The following is a 17,909-nucleotide window of genomic DNA, read 5'->3' on the forward strand; positions in this document are numbered from 1 at the left end:
TCTTCTGACGCTGACCCCCCTGAGTCTTGCCCCTCCTTCCGGCGGGCTTTAGGACCTGGCTCCCTATCCGGGCTACCTGCTGTGCCGCTCGCCTGTACATTTGAACTTGGCGCGCGCGCCCAGTCGGTAACTTTCCTCTTGACCGTTTCCCCGCTCTCCGATGGAGGCGTGGTCAATCCTGACTCATCTCCTCTAGCTGGTGGTGAAAACACTGGTCCCGATGCCTGGGACTCCTCCCCCGCACTGCGCTCTGGTGGGGAAGCTGGTCCTGATTTCCAACTGCTGCTCTGGGAGTCCCCGCTGGCCCCTTCCTTCTGGGGTTTCCCCCTTGGCACCCCCCTTGCCCTGGCCATCGGCGCTCCCTTCTGTGAATCTTCCGATTCGCTGGAGAGGCTCATGGAATCCCTCTGATCACTGTCACCGCCTACGCTCCCCTCGGATTCCTCCCCCTCGCTCTCCATTTCCTCCCTCTCCTGTGCCTCTGCTCCTGAGCCCCTGACAACTACCTTCAGCTGAATACAGTCTGAATGTTTCTAATCCAGGCCCTGTCTAGAAATATTAAACACAATCGTTAAAATAGGTGAACCATTTAACTTTATTCACCTCAGGCAGCAAAGGGTTTTGGGCTGGCCCTGTGTGTATCTCTAATGGCTGTTGTGGTAACAACAAATACGTTGGCAGGGTGGGTGGGTGGGAGGGAGGGAGGGAGAGATCTTCACTTCACTCTCCCTTTCTCCTTTAATAGAGGTGAACCATTAAGACCACTCACAGGAGAGTTTCTGAGGTGAAAGATTAAGAAGGGCTTTCCATTTTAAACTAGGAAGGTTTGGTCTGTGAGTCCTCCCCTAGTTAAACTCTCCTTGGAAGAGATTTGGTGGGATGTGAGGAGGAGAGCACACATCAACAAGACCAGGCTCTCTCATCTCACTGACACATTCAGATCTGCATCTCCCTTCTTCCAAGCCAACTCTTCAGCTTTGGAAATGCCCCCCTCCATCTGCCTAGATATAAATCCCACTTAAATCCATGGAACTAGCTTCTGAGGAAGCCTCGTTAGAGCTAGGGGAGATTTCAGTATCATCTGATTATTCAACATTTGAAGTGTTTACAAGGTATTAAGAAGCTGATGAGTAGTTAGCCTTTCTTTGAAGTTTTCTTTGTCAAAAGCAGTAAGGAGGTGAGAAGCAAGTCCGCCAACAATAAGATGACCAGGTTGGTAGTATTCATGTGGAATTCTGGACAGATCATGGACGGTGCAACTTGTGGTATGTTTGCACACCAGATGTGGCAGACGAAAGAGAAGGGGCACAATAAACAGCAGCATGCTGAAGCAAATATTCTTTCTCATCAAATCGTCTTATTTCCATTCAGCACATAAATCTTGCTTCACAACCACCCTTAGTACAATATTCTGCCTTATCATGAACATCACTTCTCTATCAATTCACAGAATAAAATCCTATTTTACAACTTGAAGAAGAGAAAAGTGAAAATCCTTTCTCTTCTATCTCTTGCTTAAAATGGCAAGAAGATGTTATAATACCCATGTTTTGACATTGGTTAGTATTCTCTTGAAATCTACTGAGACATTATCCAAGGGAGACTTAGCTATGCGGAGAGTGATAATTACAGCTGTGATGATAACAAGCTCTCTTTACATCAGGAACATCAGAAAATGACCAAAAAACCCTGCTTCTGATTTTTCATCCAAAGTGGCTTCTGTCTGTTTATGGGACGACAAAAGAGCATGCAGAATTAACAGCAATGAGGAAGAGAAGAACAGTGGGCTAGTCTCTTATCAATGCTGACCAGTGCAAATAATTAATCTGGCCTCCCAAAATTTCCCAACTGAACACCAGTTCATTAGTTTTCAAGAATTACCTTGAGAACAGTTGCTGTAATTTAAACTCGGTAGCAGCCTTTGAACAACCTCTGTAAAAAATTCCTGCTAAAGGAAAAAGACATGGATATTTTTACTTTATTACTAAACAAGTAGACAAGCTTATGCAATAGGTTTAAAATGAATGAAATATGGAAAGGATGGAAAGTCAGGCTCTTTGGATGAAAATTTATTTTTAAAGTGTTCGTATTTTATCCGATTTTTGATTATTCGGTTTACTGACAACAATGAATTTAAGTTTATGTTGTACAGATGTTAAGTAAGTATAATAAAGCATAATTTAAAAGCAAAAAAAGAGTTTTGTAGGTGGTTTGCATTGGTAGAAAGGAAAAATAGGAATCAAAAAAGGAGAATGCTCTGGATGCCAAGATCCAGGTTTGGGGAACGAACATTTTGGTGAGAGATTCCCACAAACAACTATTTGTGTTCCTGACAGAAAAGCACCTCACAACTAGTCAGTGGGACACTATATAGAAGTAGTAAATAAAAAGTTGTGCGTGGTGGTGTTATTTTCTAATAAAATGGAGCTTAATTTCACTCATGTTCAAAATGCTTTTACTCCAAAATATTCATTTAGAAGCATCTGTCCTTGCTGATCAGAAGGTGAGGGGTGAGCTCCTGTTGTTCGGTCCCTGCTCCTGCCCACCTAGCAGTTGAAAAGCGCATCAAAGTGCAAGTAGATCAATAGTTACCTCTCCGGCAGGAAGGTAAACGGCGTTTCCGTGTGCTGCTCTGGTCCACCATAAGCGGCTTAGTCATGACCACATGACTGGCCACATGACCCGGAAGCTGTCTGCAGACAAACGCAGGCTCCCTCGGCCTATAGAGCGAGATGGGCGCGCAACCCCAGAGTCGTTCGTGACTGGACCAGTGAGTTTAAATAAACCCGCCGGAACAGTCCAGCATATTAAAATTAATTAATTAATACCCAGTTATGGAGGGAGAGCGCTGGAGAGTTCTCATGGCTTGTAAGGGCAGAGACTGGAGGTGCAGCAGGGGGTTGTTTACGCTACTCAGCCCCCCCTCCACCTGACAGGTAATGTGCATAGAAGAGCAACAGAAGCAGCAACTTTTCCGCACATCCTCCAGTCAGCCCCCAGAATTCCATATGTGGGTATTTTAGGTGCAGTATTCTTGATCTGGAATGGAGGGAGAGCAGCAGAGAAGACATTCATAGGGATTTAGATGGTGCTCCCCACTTATCCAATCTTCATTTATGTGTGGGGGCACTTGAACATAACCCCCAAGTAAGTGGGACTCGCTGTACTGAAATCTCTGAGACTGGTTCATCATAACAGTAGCAACTCTACTGAAACCTTACTGAGGGAAAAAAGCCTAGAAAGGAACTAGCCTTCTTAAAAAAATGCCTTCTTAAAAAATGTGTATTGATTTTTCTTGTTCAGTTTCTAATCAATTATCCTCTGAGGTTCTACTCAGGTCTCAATATTTTATGGTACTCATAAAAGTTTTTTGGTTTCCAAATAAACCTTAGTGTTAAAACAAGATGAGGGGCTCCTGTCTCAGAGAAATCATAGGGGATTTTAACATAGCAATTGCAACACATAAAACACAACATAATTTAATGATGTGGATAAAGATAGATTATATTGCTCATAGGTAAAGGTAAAGGTACCCCTGCCCGTACGTCCCAGTCGTGTCCGACTCTAGGGTTGTGCGCCCATCTCACTTAAGAGGCCGGAGGCCAGCGCTGTCCGGAGACACTTCCGGGTCACGTGACCAGCGTGACGAAGCTGCTCTGGTGAGCCGGCACGAGCGCAGCACATGGAAACGCCATTTACCTTCCCGCTAGAAAGCGTTACCTATTAATCTACTTGCACTTTAGGGGTGCTTTCAAACTGCTAGGTGGACAGGAGCTGGGACCGCAGACGGGAGCTCACCCCGCCACGGGGATTCGAACCGCCAACCATGCGATCGGCAAGCCCTGGGCGCTGAGGATTTACCCACAGTGCCACCCGTGTCCCATATATTGCTCATAGTTGGGTGGAAAAAACCAAAAAGATGATGGTATAATTTATTGTTGTTGTTGTTTAGTCGTTTAGTCATGTCCGACTCTTCGTGACCCCATGGACCAGAGCATGCCAGGCACTTCTGTCTTCCACTGCCTCCCGCAGTTTGGTCAAACTCATGCTGGTAGCTTTGAGAACACTGTCCAACCATCTTGTCCTCTGTCGTCCCCTTCTCCTTGTGCCCTCGATCTTTCCCAACATCAGGGTCTTTTCCAGGGAGTCTTCTCTTCTCATGAGGTGGCCAAATTATTTCCTCTTTATTAACTGATCCTTGCTGTTAAGATCAGGCCTCAACACAATGATGTAGCATTTGGGAGCAAAGATGGAGCCCAGTAGCCCAGCACTGGAGGCCAAGATAGAGAAGATCTCCACAGCCACCATGTATTTCCCCTTGGTGCTCAGGTACACTGGAACAAAGGAGATCCAAACACTACAAAACAAGAACATGCTGAAGGTGATGAATTTGGCCTCATTGAAGCTCTCAGGCAGTTTCCGGGCTAAAAAAGCCACTACAAAGCTAACAATGGCCAAAAAGCCCATGTAGCCCAGGACACAGTAAAACAGGGCAACTGACCCTTCGTTGCAGCCTAAAATGATTTCCCTCATCGCAGAGTGCATGTCAGAATCAGGAAATGGGGGAAGGATTCCTAACCACACAGTGCAAATTCCCGCTTGGATAAGGGAACAAGAAATCACAATGGCACTTCCAAGTCTTTTCCCCACCCACTTCCTCATTCTGGATCCTGGTTTGGTGGCAACAAAGGCCAGAACCACCGTGATTGTTTTGGCCAGAACACAAGAAACGGTCACTGTGAAAACAAGGCCAAAAGCCATTTGTCGGAGCAGGCAGCTCACTCTTTCTGGAGGGCTGAGGAAGATCAATGGGCAGAGGAAGCAGAGCAGGAGGAAAGTGAGGAGAGTGTAGGTGAGGTCCCGATTGTTTGCTCTGACAATGGGTGTGTCCCGATGTTTAATGAAGATGACTAGGACCACCAGTGTGAGGAGAGAGAGAGAAAGAGCGATCAATGCTAAGCTCATCCCCAGAGTCTCTTTGAAAGACAGGAAGCTGATGGTCTTTAGAATGCATTGTGATTGTTCCATGTTGGGATAATGATCTTCAGGGCATGCAACACAGTCATCCATATCTGGAGAGAACATAATACATTCAGATTTCATAGTTGCAAAGCAACTACTAATGGTGCTCGGTATGGAACTCATAAGCTTAAATTAGATATATCACAGATATTTCCAGAGTAACCAGATTGAGAGTGATGCATGAGAACCCCACCTCAGCACTTTGTGTTGGGTCATGTGCAGAGGCGGAGCTACTTGCTCTGACACCCAGAGCGGCATGGGGGTGGGGCTATCTGGCCCACAGGGGCTGGGCTAGCCGCCCGCATGGCAAGCGTCCCTAGAGGCCTGCTGCCCAAGCGGCAAGTGGGGGGGGGCGCTGCTAGCTGCCCGTGTGGCAAGTCTCTGAGGGCACTGCCAGCGCGGCGAGTGTTGGGGTGGGTGGTGTGGCCATGTCAGCCTGCTAAGAGATTACACCCAGGGTGATCCGCACCCTCCTTCCTCTTCTACTGGTTGTGTGGGGTGCCCTGTGATGGCTTACTAACTCCCCATAAACCATCTTGTGCAGTTTAGATGGACAAAGTTGGTAAGTACAAATACAAATCAGCCTTGCATTATAATGGTTCAGAACAGGAACTCAGGAATGTGTCATACCAACTCAGATAACTGGTCCATTCAGCTCAGCATTGCCTGCAGTATATCATGGGTGACAAATCTTTTTTGGGGGGGTGGCGAGGACAATGTCCATATTCCTTTATGGGGGCTGTGGGCCAATAGGGATGGAGGAGAAATTTGAATTTGTTGACATTTGGATGTGAAAGTTCTGTAAATTGTACTTCTTGAACCAACACAAAGCATAATAGAGTTTCCCAAAAAAATGGTACAGATCTCCAATCAAACAAAATGCACAAAAATGCATATTTCCATAACTTTTCCATAATTTCTAACATTACTGATGTTTGAAAAGTATATCTTTTGTGTTTCTTACCCTTCTGGATTGAAATCTTGCCTTGAGGACATGGAGCACAATCATAGCAGCAGAATGGCTCCCCCTCCTTCTTTTCCTTGCTGGAACCAGGTGGACAACTTGGGTTACACACAGAAAGGGGTGGAATCTGCCCATTTAAAGAAACACTTAAACATTTTAGCACACAGTAATCATTAGCACTTTTTGTTTCCATTCTCTTCCATCCAGCAGTAGGAAGACACTAAACTACTCATTCAAAACTCGGTGCCAAGCTACTCATTTTCTTTTTCATGTGTTTTTTTTAAAAATACACACAATTTTTGATGTTAGTTAATCAAAGGTTTGAACAGAAAATTAAAGTAATGAAACATACTTTTTTTAAATTTGCCAATAAGCCTGGTAAACTGTTGGCATGACAACTTAAAAAAGAAGGAGTGAATCAGACAATAAATAATATTATGGATGGGGATAAATATTTGATTAACCCAAAAGAAATAAGGAAAGTATTTGAAAAAATTATACTTCATTATATCACTGTGGAAAAGAGGACTGTGAGAAAATGGAATCTTAATTGAGTGATTGTAACATACCCCGAGTACCCAAAGAAAATTGGCCAGGTTTGAATGCACCCGTATTTATTACCCTGATCGCTAAACAAGATAGTGACTTAGCAAAGACAAAAAATTTCAGACCTATTTCTTTATTGAACTGTGACTATAAACTATTTGCTACAATTGTAGCTAACAGACTAAAAAAGACATTGACTAAGTCAGTCCATGGAGACCAAGCTGGGTTCCTACCAGGCCAACAAATGAAGGGCAATGTAAGAAATGCAATTAAGTTAAGAGAGTGTGTGGAAGTGAGAAATGAACAACAGGCCACATTAATATTTTTAGATGCAGAGAAAGCCTTTGATTATATTTAATGGTCATTTTTTATTAAAGTATTAGAGAAAATGGTAATTCTTTCCTGGCTGCAATTAAAGTGATCTATACCAATCAATCCGCAATTTTTTTTAATAAATAATATTCCTTTATACAAATGCAAAATAGAAAAAGGAACAAGACAAGGGTGTCCCCTATCTCCATTGCTGTTAGAAATATTGCTTCAGAATATAAGGACAAATAGGGAAATTAAAAGTATTGAAGTGGGATGCAGTCTCTATAAATTAATAAATATAAAATATGCAGGGATTTATGATATGTAAAAGAAACCATGGAAAGAGAAGAAGGGAAGTCATTGATATTATAAGGATGTTAAAATGAGTATTTCCCCTTCATGGATCACTGCCTTGCCATGGCGAAGGGGCTTGAATAACTCAGAGAAGCTATGAACTATGCCGAGCAGGGCACCCAAGATAAACAGGTCATAGTGGAGAGTTTTGACCAAACGTGATCCACCTGGAGGAGGAACCGGCAAGCCACTCCAGTATCCCTGCCAAGAAAACTCCATGGACAAAGACAACAGGCATATAAAAGTTATGACGCTGGAAGATAAGCCCCTCAGGTCGGAACATGCTACTGAGGAAGAGCAGATGACAAGTCAACATCAAAAAAACAAAGATCATGGCCACTGGTCCCATCACCTCCTGGCAAATAGAAGAGGAAGAAATGGAGGCAGTGAGAGATTTTATTTTCTTGGGCTCCATGATCACTGCAGATGGTGACAGCAGCCACGAAATTAAAAGACGCCTGCTTCTTGGGAGAAATGCAATGACAAACCTAGACAGCATCTTAAAAAGCAGAGACATCACCTTGCCAACAAAGGTCCGTATAGTAAAAGCTATGGTTTTCCCAGTAGTGATGTATGGAAGTGAAAGCTGGACCATAAAGAAGGCTGATCGCCAAAGAATTGATGCATTTGAATTATGGTGCTGGAGGAGACTCTTGAGAGTCCCATGGACTGCAAGAAGATCAAACCTATCCATTCTTAAGGAAATCAGCCCTGAGTGCTCACGGGAAGGACAGATCCTGAAGCTGAGGCTCCAATACTTTGGCCACCTCATGAGAAGAGAAGACTCCCTGGAAAAGACCCTGATGTTGGGAAAGATGGAGGCCACAAGGAGAAGGGGATGACAGAGGACGAGATGGTTGGATAGTGTTCTCGAAGCTACCAGCATGAATTTCACCAAACTGAGGGAGGCAGTGGAAGACAGAAGTGCCTGGCGTGCTCTGGTCCATGGGGTCACGAAGAATCGGACATGGCTAAACGACTAAACAACAACAACAAAATGATTATTTTAAATTGTTAAACAAAATTTAATTAAGAAAAATACATTAAAAATAATGATGCTGAAACTTACCATGTTTGAGCCCCTTTCAGGCATTCACGAAGAATGCATGAGGATGCAAATGGGGAAGAGGATTGAGAATTCATCTTCACCAGCACAGCTCCTATTGTCCCCATGTTGTTGTTTAGTCGTTTAGTCATGTCCGACTCTTCATGACCCAATGGACCAGAGCACGCCAGGCACTCCTGTCTTCCACTCCCTCCTGCAGTTTGGTCAAGCTCATACTGGTAGCTTCGAGAACACTATCCAACCATCTCGTCCTCTGCTTTTTAAGATGCTGTCTTTTCTCCCAAAAAGCAGGTGTCTTTTAGTTTCGTAACTGCTGTCACCATTTGCAGTGATCACGCTGACTGTATAGAGCTTCTCCATCTTTGGCTGCAGAGGATATAATCAATTTGATTTTGATGATGCCCATCTGGTGATATCCATGTGCAGAGTCATCTCTTGTGTTGTTGGAAATGAGTGTTTGTGATAACCAGCTTGTTCTCTTGACAGAACTCTATTAGCCTTTGCTCTGCTTCGTTTTGAACTCTAAGGTCAAACTTGCCAGTTGTTCCTTTTGTCTCTTTACTCCGTACTTCAGCATTCCAATCCCCTATAATGAGAAGAACATCCTTCTTTGGTGTCATTTTTAGAAGGTGTTGTAAGTCTTCATAGTCCCAAGAATGAGCTACAAATCTGGAGACTGTGTGGAGAGTGATCTTGTGCTCAAATCCAACCTGTAGGTTTCCCACAGGTATCTAGTTGGCTACTCTAACAACCAGGATTGTTTGTTTGACCCTCTGATCACAGGGTCATTTTCTGTATAAAATCATAAATATCTACCTTACATGAAACAAAATTAAAAAAAAATCATTCCAGTAGAACCTTAGAGACCAACTAAGTTTGTTATTGATATGAGCTTTTGTGTGCATGCACACTTCTTCAGATTTTGTTTCGACTATGGCAGAGCAACACGGCTACCTACCTGTACCTTACATGGTAACAACTCAAACAATATCAACCGCAGATCAAAAGGCCAGAGATACTTTAATCTGACAACAAACTGGGAGAAGAGGTATGTTTTCACCTGGCGCCTAAAGATATGTAGGGAAGAGAGCCTCTTTGGAGGGGGCGACTGATTTTTTTAAAAAATTCTTTGGCCCCCATTGTTTGAGTCTTCCTCAGTCTAAGAAATCAATTTCCTCATTCCACTGTTGGTGAGAAAAACAGCTGCCGACAAACTCAATAGTCCCTGCTTCCTTCCCATCAGAGCAACAAACCCCTTATTCTTGACAAGAGACTCATGAAATACCCTGGGATAGAGAGACACACAAGGTAACAGTCACATGCATGCCATATCAAGATGCAGGACAAGACTGGCCATGGGTGTTATCCTGGTCAAGATGGGCCATTGGACTGATCCAGCAAGCTCACATTATGTTCTTATGTAGTGCAGAGCAAAATCTAAAAGTGCAATACCATTGTTTTCCTATATCTCATGGATGTAGGAATTATGGCCCACCTGGTGAAAGCTTCTGTGCCAAACCATTCTGTTGTCATTAAGGGTGAATGGCTGGTCAGGTGTAGCCTCTACACTCACCCTTCCAACCTTGACCCTCACAAAGGAGTTATTTGGAAAAGTGACCATGTTGGTGATATCAAAGCCAGCTTCTACTTCCCTGTTCTCACCAAAAGATACTGTTTCTCCAGCAGAGTTGTTGAAGGAGACAGTCCTGAAGAAGGGACGGAGCTGCATTGGAAGAAAAATAGGAACTGTGAGGTAATGAATATGTCTCTCCTTTTTGGCACTCATGATGCCTCAAGTCTGTCTGTACGGTGTTTTCTATACCAATATTTTAGGAACTGTAGCCATTTTTGTTCCAAGCTGTGTTTGACTGCCTGCACAACTGACTGCTGTATGGAAAAGCACATGAATCTGACCTTTGAAGAGCTTTGCAAGTAAACAATGTACAACCTATTAATTATGTAACCTGTCTTTATGCTAAGGAAGTGGTGTATTTTGGGATCAACTAGAAGGGGTACATTTTAAGGTTTTAACACCTAAATTTCATGCCTTTATTTGCTGCATGAGTTGCCATGTTAAATCTCTTCTGGGGTTCTCTCACCAAAGAGTCCAACAAGAATGATATTGTTTAGCAAGCTCAGCAAAAACTAAAAAACACGTTTAAAATCCTCTTCCTTGCTGTTCCCCATCCCATTTCCCCAGCCACAGCTACTTTTTTCTCCAGCTCCACCTGCCAGCTGTCTCCTACTCGTCTCAGTCTAGGCTGAGATCTCCCTGTAACTTCTGTGCAGTGATGCTGCTTTGGAAGCAGCAGCACAGTGCAGGATTGTATCTGCACAGTGCAGGGTTGGGTCGGTTGTATTCCAAGACCCCACTAACAGGTTCTCTGCATGCAAAGGAAGTTGCTCACACAAAAATGGGACAGGTCTGGCACTTCACTGTCTTACTCCATGAGTAGCTTTTCTGCACACAAGGGGAGAATGTGCTCTTACACTGGAGCTTGAAATTTTTCCAGATGGTGGATAATTTTGACCTTTATGACTCATGGAGAATTAAACACCCTAAGGGGAAAGATATTACACACTTCTCGGAAGCTAAAAAATCAGGGGGGAAGTTTGATGCTATCTTGATTTCTAAAGGGCTGACCCTCTTCTTAGAAAAAGCAGAAATTCTGGGAAGGACTATATCAGACCATAATCCAGTAACAATACATATGGAAATTAAAAAGCAAACAAAGGGAAGGTGGAGGATGAACAATGAGATATGGAGAGACGACCAATGGCTGACACAAGCAAAAATAAAGTTAGCGGAATTTTTCGGAGATAAATGGGAAACAAAATACAGATATAAATGTAGTTTGGGACACAAGTAAAGCATACATGAGGGGTCTTGGAATACAACAAATGGCTAGACTGAAGAGGATAAAAGACAATAATATCGAAGAGCTAACTAAACAGATAAGAATTAATGAAAAAGAGTTGATCAAAAATCCAAAAAGTCATGAAATATTACAAAAAATAAAGATATTTGCAATCCCATATCTCTAGTATATTAAATAAGGAAGTAGAAAATAAAATTCAATGGGCAAAACAAAGGTATTTTGAATCTGCCAATAAGCCCGGTAAGTTGTTAGCATGGATGATAAAGGAAAAGCAAACAAAAAAAGTTATAAATAAAATTTTGGACCAAGGGGAGGAAATAACAGACCCAGTAAAAATAAAAATAAAATTCTTAAACTTTTATAAAGATTTGTATAAACAAGAACAATTAGAGATTAATAAAATGGAAGAGTTTTTACAACAAAATAAATTACCAATAATTGAAAAAGAAGAAGTTGAGGCCCTAAACTCCAATATAGAAATAGATGAAAGAGCACAAGTAATAAAAAAAAAATGAAGAGTGGCAAATCGCCAGGTCTTGACAGAATCACATTAATGTACTATAAGAACCTGGAAGAAGTAATCCTCCCTATATTACAAAGAATAATGAATAATATACTGGGAAGGAAAGATATACTACAATCATGGAAAGAAGCACTGATCACTCTAATCCCGAAACAGGGAGTGGAGTTGACAGACATGAAAAATTATAGACCAATCTCCCTGTTGAATACAGACTATAAAATCTATGCTGGGGTGATGGCTAATAGATTAAAAAAGACTCTAAACAAAATAATCAGCAGAGATCAGGCGGGCTTCTTACCGGATAGACATATAAAAGACAATACAGGAATAATAATTGACCTGTTGGAGTATGTGGAAATGAAACCAAGTAAAAAGATGGCCATGTTATTGGTTGATGCAGAAAAAGCTTTTGATAGAGTATCATGGAATTTCCTATTGGAAACTTTCAAAGGTCTGGACATAGGGGAGAGAATAATTAATGGAATTAGTGTGATATATGATAACCAAAAAGCAAAACTGCTAATAAATAACGAGATCACCGAAGAGTTCAGCATCGAAAGGGGGACAAGACAGGGGTGCCCTCTCTCATCACTTCTTTTTATTTCCACCTTGGAACCACTTTTAATAGCAATAAGAAAGGATAAAAACATAAGAGGAATTAACCTAGGAACTCAATACTATAAAATTAAAGCCTTTGCAGATGATGTAATCGTAACCACTGAAAACCCTGTGAAAAGTATCCAAAAAACGCTTGCACAACTGGAAGAATTTGGGAAGGTCTCGGGGTTCAAACTGAATAAAGGAAAATCCAAATTATTAACGAAAAATTTATGTAAGTTGGAACAAGAGGAACTGGAAAATACAACAGGTTTAAAGGTAGCCAATAAGGTAAATTATTTGGGGGTTTGGATCACCAATAAGAATATAAACTTATATAAGGACAATTATGAGAAGAAGTGGAAGGAAATAAAAAAAGAATTAGAGACTTGGGGAAAATTAAATTTGTCCCTGTGGGGGAGAATATATCCACAGTTATAAAGATGATTTTTATGTTCCAAACAATACCTATAATTAGAGGCATAAAGTGTTTTAAGGAATGGCAGAAAGACCTTGCCAAGTTTTTTGGCAAGGGAAAAAACCACGCATAAAATTTAAGCTACCAACAGAGTTGAAGGAAAAAGGAGATTTCACGGTTCCTGACCTTAAATTGTACTTTGAGGCAGTGTGCTGGACATGGATTAAGGACTGGATATTAATTAAAAACAAGGTTAAATCCCACAAAGGATTTTTAAATCATATTATGAGAAGGGCATTATATGAAGTATGGGAGAGGAGTAAAAAATCAGTAGTTTTGCATATCACTGCCTATGTCAGATAAATTACATCTTCTGAGAGGCATTACCTGCCAAGGCCAAAGCTCCTGGATCTCTCCTTCCACCACAGATTTGTATTTGGTCCTGGACAAGAACATGGCATGTAAAGCATGTGCCGTTGCATAGACAGCATTGTAAAGACTGTAGCTGTGGCCAGACATGGTCATCTCAAAAGCAGATGAAATGAGATTCTCCAGCTTCTCCTCTCCAGTGCAGGTTCCACTGGCCTGCTCCTCTGTACCAGAGTTTGGAAATAAACAGAGAAATACCTGTGCCCAGAACTCCTTGACAAAGCCATTTCCATTTGCCTCAAAAGGATTTTGTGCCTCAAGGAAGGATTTGAATCCTTGTACCACATTTGAATGAACTGTAAAGCAGAGGGAACCATGGAAGACTTGCATATCCAGGTTCATTTGATAGGTCAATGCCGTGAAATCCAGTTGTGCTGTCAGAATCCACACCTTGCCCACAGATGTCTTGGTCACATTTTCCACTTCAACTAGTGCTACCATGGATCTCAAGATAAGCATGGACTTTGTTCCTCCATAGACAACCACCACTTTGGCTTCACTTTCCATAATAGCTTGATAAATTTGGATCCAGTAGGGATACATCACATAATACTCAGCCAAATATGTCATTTTCAGGTTTGTCTCTGTGAAGGCCAAGCAAATGCCTTTCTGAGACAACAGAGGTTTCATGGTCTGAATAAATCTCTCTCCACCTTCACTTTCTCTAGCAAGCAAACCAACCCACATCCATCCAAAGTGCAGAAGTAACTCAACAATCCCAGTGTACTGATGGGCTTCATTGGGCACCATCTTGTAGAAGGAAGTGGATTGGCTTTGACCAGCATCCTCTGGGGCAAAGGAGCCATAAATGAGCTAAACGGAAATACAGTAGCATCATGTATTATTGCAGAAGGACTGGGTATGTGCATCGAAGGCATATTCACATAGGAGGCAGAATGAGCCAGTTGCCTTAAGAAGGCAGGTTCCAGAAAGCTGGGAGGGGTGGCAGATTGCACCCTGTGTTTCTCTGCCTCCAGCTTCTTCTCTGCCATCCCTGCATGCCCAGTTTCCTGCACTCCTGCTTTCCTCTCTTCCTTTGTTTCACCACAGCATTTCAGCACCTGCTCTCATGGCGTCTTCCCTTCCTTCCTCTCTTATTTTTTATTTTTATTTTTTTATATATAAATATTTATTAAGATTTTTGTAAAAGAAAAGCATAAGTAACAAACAACATTGCTTATATCATAACAGAATTTCATAACTTGTTTGGGCTTCCTCACGTCTCCTGCTCCCACTTACAGTGTTAAGAAGTTTTTTCAAGCAAATTATCATCTTGTTTGCAATCTTATATCCGCTCGTTTAAATATAATCTAATAGTTCTCCCAAAGGGTTTGTCTTTTCCTTAATCTCACTTATCATCGAATTCCAATCTAGTTTAGTGGTGGCCAGTTATTTATGATCAAGCATCCTTCTTAACATTCAATCAAATTACAATATTTTTGTAAAAAAAATTTAATTTTCTTCCAGTCTTCTTCAATCCTTTCTTCTCCCAGGTCACGGATTCTGCCGGTCATCTCTGCCAGTTGCATATAGTCTATCAGCTGCATCTGCCATTCTTCCCTCTCTTAAACCAATTATATTGAGAATTCACATCAAGTGCCACAATGTGTCAGCAGCTGACTCCTGATAGGCAGGCTTCCAGCTTTGCAAGAGAGCAGCTTCAGTCTCCATCTGGTAGGCCATGGAGCAAAGGTGAGAGGGTGTCAGTTGGAAGAATGGAATTTGGATACATGTTTTTAGGTGTGTGTGGATAAGGAAGTGGGGTGAGATGAGCACTCTTCCATCATCACATTACCTTCTCTCCATCCATAGACACTGACAGTTTGATGCTACACATTCTATTTAATTGTGCAAAGCACACTGGGAACACTTTTTGTGAAGGGCAGAATCACTCTCCTTTGTCACTCACAACTATTTCTATATTAAACAAATACTTTCTGGATAGAAAGGATCATGGTGAATCTGTGTGAAATCCCCAAGGCAGTATCTTACCTGGGGAATCTTGTAGATCCTCAAGATGTTTTCCAGGTAGACAGAGGTATCAAAGTCCAGTCCCCCAATAACTGCCACCAGGTGTTTCTGGATTTTGCACTCGTAATTGGGCATAAGTGTGGAGGGAAAGTTCATAGCAGCCTGGTAGGTCATCCTTTCATCAAAGTAATTGTCATAGATGTGGAATCCCAGTGTAATATTGGGTAAGATCTTGGGGTTCTCATTGATCTCCTTGACAGCAAATACCAAGGCCAGAATATGCTGGTAGTTCTTTGGCACAACACTGCAACAAGAATTTTTTGCTGTATCATTGGGAGATATGCTATACATGTTTTAAACAGGCCTCTTTATGATTCTTCAGTATTTTAGTGGAAATAGTGCCCTAATATACAGTGGTACCTCGGGTTAAGAACTTAATTCATTCTGGAGGTCCATTCTTAACCTGAAACTGTTCTTAACCTGAGGTACCACTTTAGCTAATGGGGCCTCCTGCTGCAGACACGCCACTGTCGCACAATTTCTGTTCTCATCCTGAAGTAAAGTTCTTAACCAGAGGTACTACTTCTGGGTTAGCGGAGTCTGTAACCTGAAGCGTCTGTAACCCGATGCATTGTATTCCACTTTTATTGCACTTGCACCAATATATGCATTTTTATGGACACTTTATGTTCATATATTCATTTTTGTTTACATGGTTTGGTTGGAGAACTGTACTGAACAATTTGGAGAAGTGTGAATTTCAAATGATGGCTATGTTTTAGTTTTGATATATTTTTAAAGCAAACAAATTTTGGTAGCTTCACCTTTAAATATGAACTGATTTGAATTCCCCGCTTCCCAATAAAAAATATTGATATTAACTTTGGGGTCCATCATATACAGGGTGAGTCTTTTAAAAGAGGCCCCATGGAGCATTTGTGTTCTGTATCCACGGGGCCTCTTTTAAAGGACTCACCCTGTACTTGACTACACTTTTTGAAGATCCAAAAGATCCTGCTGCTAACACCAGCATCTAAATAATTTTCTCTCATACCAACTTCCTTAGGCCTCGCTCCTGTCCAGTTCACACACAGATTGGTTTAGCAGCTAGGTACAATCTGCCTCTGACTGTCAAACTCCTCAGACTATGTTCCTGGCTGCTTGGACAGCTGAGCTCCTTTAATGTGCTTTTATAATTTTCTCCTGGTATGAACTGGGCAGAATTTTAGCTTAATGTAGGGCTCATTCAGACTTCCCCTAGTCCTGCCATTTACCTCTGGAAAAATCTGTTCTTTACCACTTAATTGGAACTCATACCTCCCTCAACACTTCTCCCAACTGACAGTTAACTGACATTTCTTCAGTGATCACTACCTTCAGCTGAATAAAGTCTGAATGTATCTGATTCAGTCTAAAATATTACATTCATCTAGCCTGGCTTGGATCTTTGAGTGCCACCTCAAAGGGGAGGTGAGCCTTTAAGACCCCTCACATGAGAGTTTCTGAGGTGAAGATTAAGAACAGAGAAGGGCTTTCCATCTTAAACTAGGGAGGTTTAATCTTTGAGTCCTCCTCTTGTCAAACTCTCCTTGGAAGAGATTTGGTGGGATGTGGGGAGGAGAGAAACATCAACAAGACCAGGCTCTCTCATCTCACTGACACATTCAGATCTGCATCTCCCTTCTTCCAAGCCAACTTTTCAGCTTTGTAAATGCCCCCCACCATCTGCCAGGATGTAAGTCCCCCTGAAATCAGTGGAACTAGCTTCTGAATAGAGCAGGTTAGAGCTGTGGGATATTTCAGTATCATTTGGTTAGTGGACATTTCAATTATTTACAAGGTATTAAGAAGTTGATGGGTAGTTAGCCTTTCTTTGAAGTCTTCTTCGTCAAAAGCAGCAAAGAGGTGAGAAGCAAGTCCGCCAACTATAAGATGACCAGGTTGGTAGTATTCATGTGGAATTCTGGACAGATCATGGACAGTGCAACTCGTGGTATGTTTGCACACCAGATGTGGCAGATGAAAGAGAAGGGGCACAATAAACTTCAGCATACTGAAGAAAATATTCTTTCTCATCAAACACCCTTATTTCCATCCAGCACATGAACCTTGCTTCACAACCAACCTCAGTACAATATTCTGCCTCATCACAAACAGCACTTCTCTAACAATTCACAGATTAAAATCCTATTTTATAACTTGATTAAGAAAATAGTTAAAATCCTTCCTCTTCCTCTGTCCTCTCCCTTGTAAAGAATGGCAAGAAGCTACTATAATACCCATGTTTTGACATTGGTTAGTATTCTCTGGAAATCTACTGAGACATTATCCAAGGGAGACTGAGTGTGATAATTATAGGTGAGATAATAACAAGCTCTCTTTACATCAGGAACATCAGAAAATAACCAAACATAATAATAACAACTCTGTTTCTGATCTTTCATTCAAGGTGGTTTCTGACTGTTTATGGAACAACAAAGGGCATGCAGAATTAAGAGCAATGAGGAAGAGAAGAACAGTGGGCCAGTCTCTTATCACTGCTGACCAGTGCAAATGATTAACATGACTTCCTAAAATTTCTCACCTGAACACCAGTTCATTAGTTTTCTGACAATTATACCGAGACGAAAGATTGGTGAAAAGAATGAGTTTTGTAGGTGGTTTGCGTTGGTAGCAAGGAAAAATAGGAATCAAAAAAAATAAGAATGCTCTGGATACCAAGATCCATTTTGGGGGCACAAACTCTTCGTTGAGAGATTCCCACAAACAACTATTTGTGTTCCTGATAGAAAAGCACCTCACAACTAGTTGGAGGGAGAAATATATAG

At 41.7% G+C, this 17,909-nt stretch overlaps 1 protein-coding gene across 1 annotated transcript in view; it reads right to left on the reverse strand.

Annotated features, from left to right (window-relative positions):
* LOC310829901 (uncharacterized protein) overlaps positions 1–17,909 on the reverse strand; it is a 169,979-nt gene that overhangs the window by 26,213 nt on the left and 125,857 nt on the right. Inside the window, exons 21-24 of the mRNA XM_083708914.1 lie at positions 15,103–15,385; positions 13,069–13,923; positions 9,760–9,987; positions 5,987–6,113 (exon numbers count right to left, since the gene is read on the reverse strand). Coding sequence (XP_083565040.1) covers positions 5,987–6,113; positions 9,760–9,987; positions 13,069–13,923; positions 15,103–15,385 — 1,493 coding nt within the window. The remainder of the gene's footprint in view (positions 1–5,986; positions 6,114–9,759; positions 9,988–13,068; positions 13,924–15,102; positions 15,386–17,909) is intronic.

This window comes from Podarcis gaigeae, assembly GCF_964106915.1.
Source record: "Podarcis gaigeae genome assembly, chromosome: 13".
Taxonomy (NCBI): domain Eukaryota; kingdom Metazoa; phylum Chordata; class Lepidosauria; order Squamata; family Lacertidae; genus Podarcis; species Podarcis gaigeae.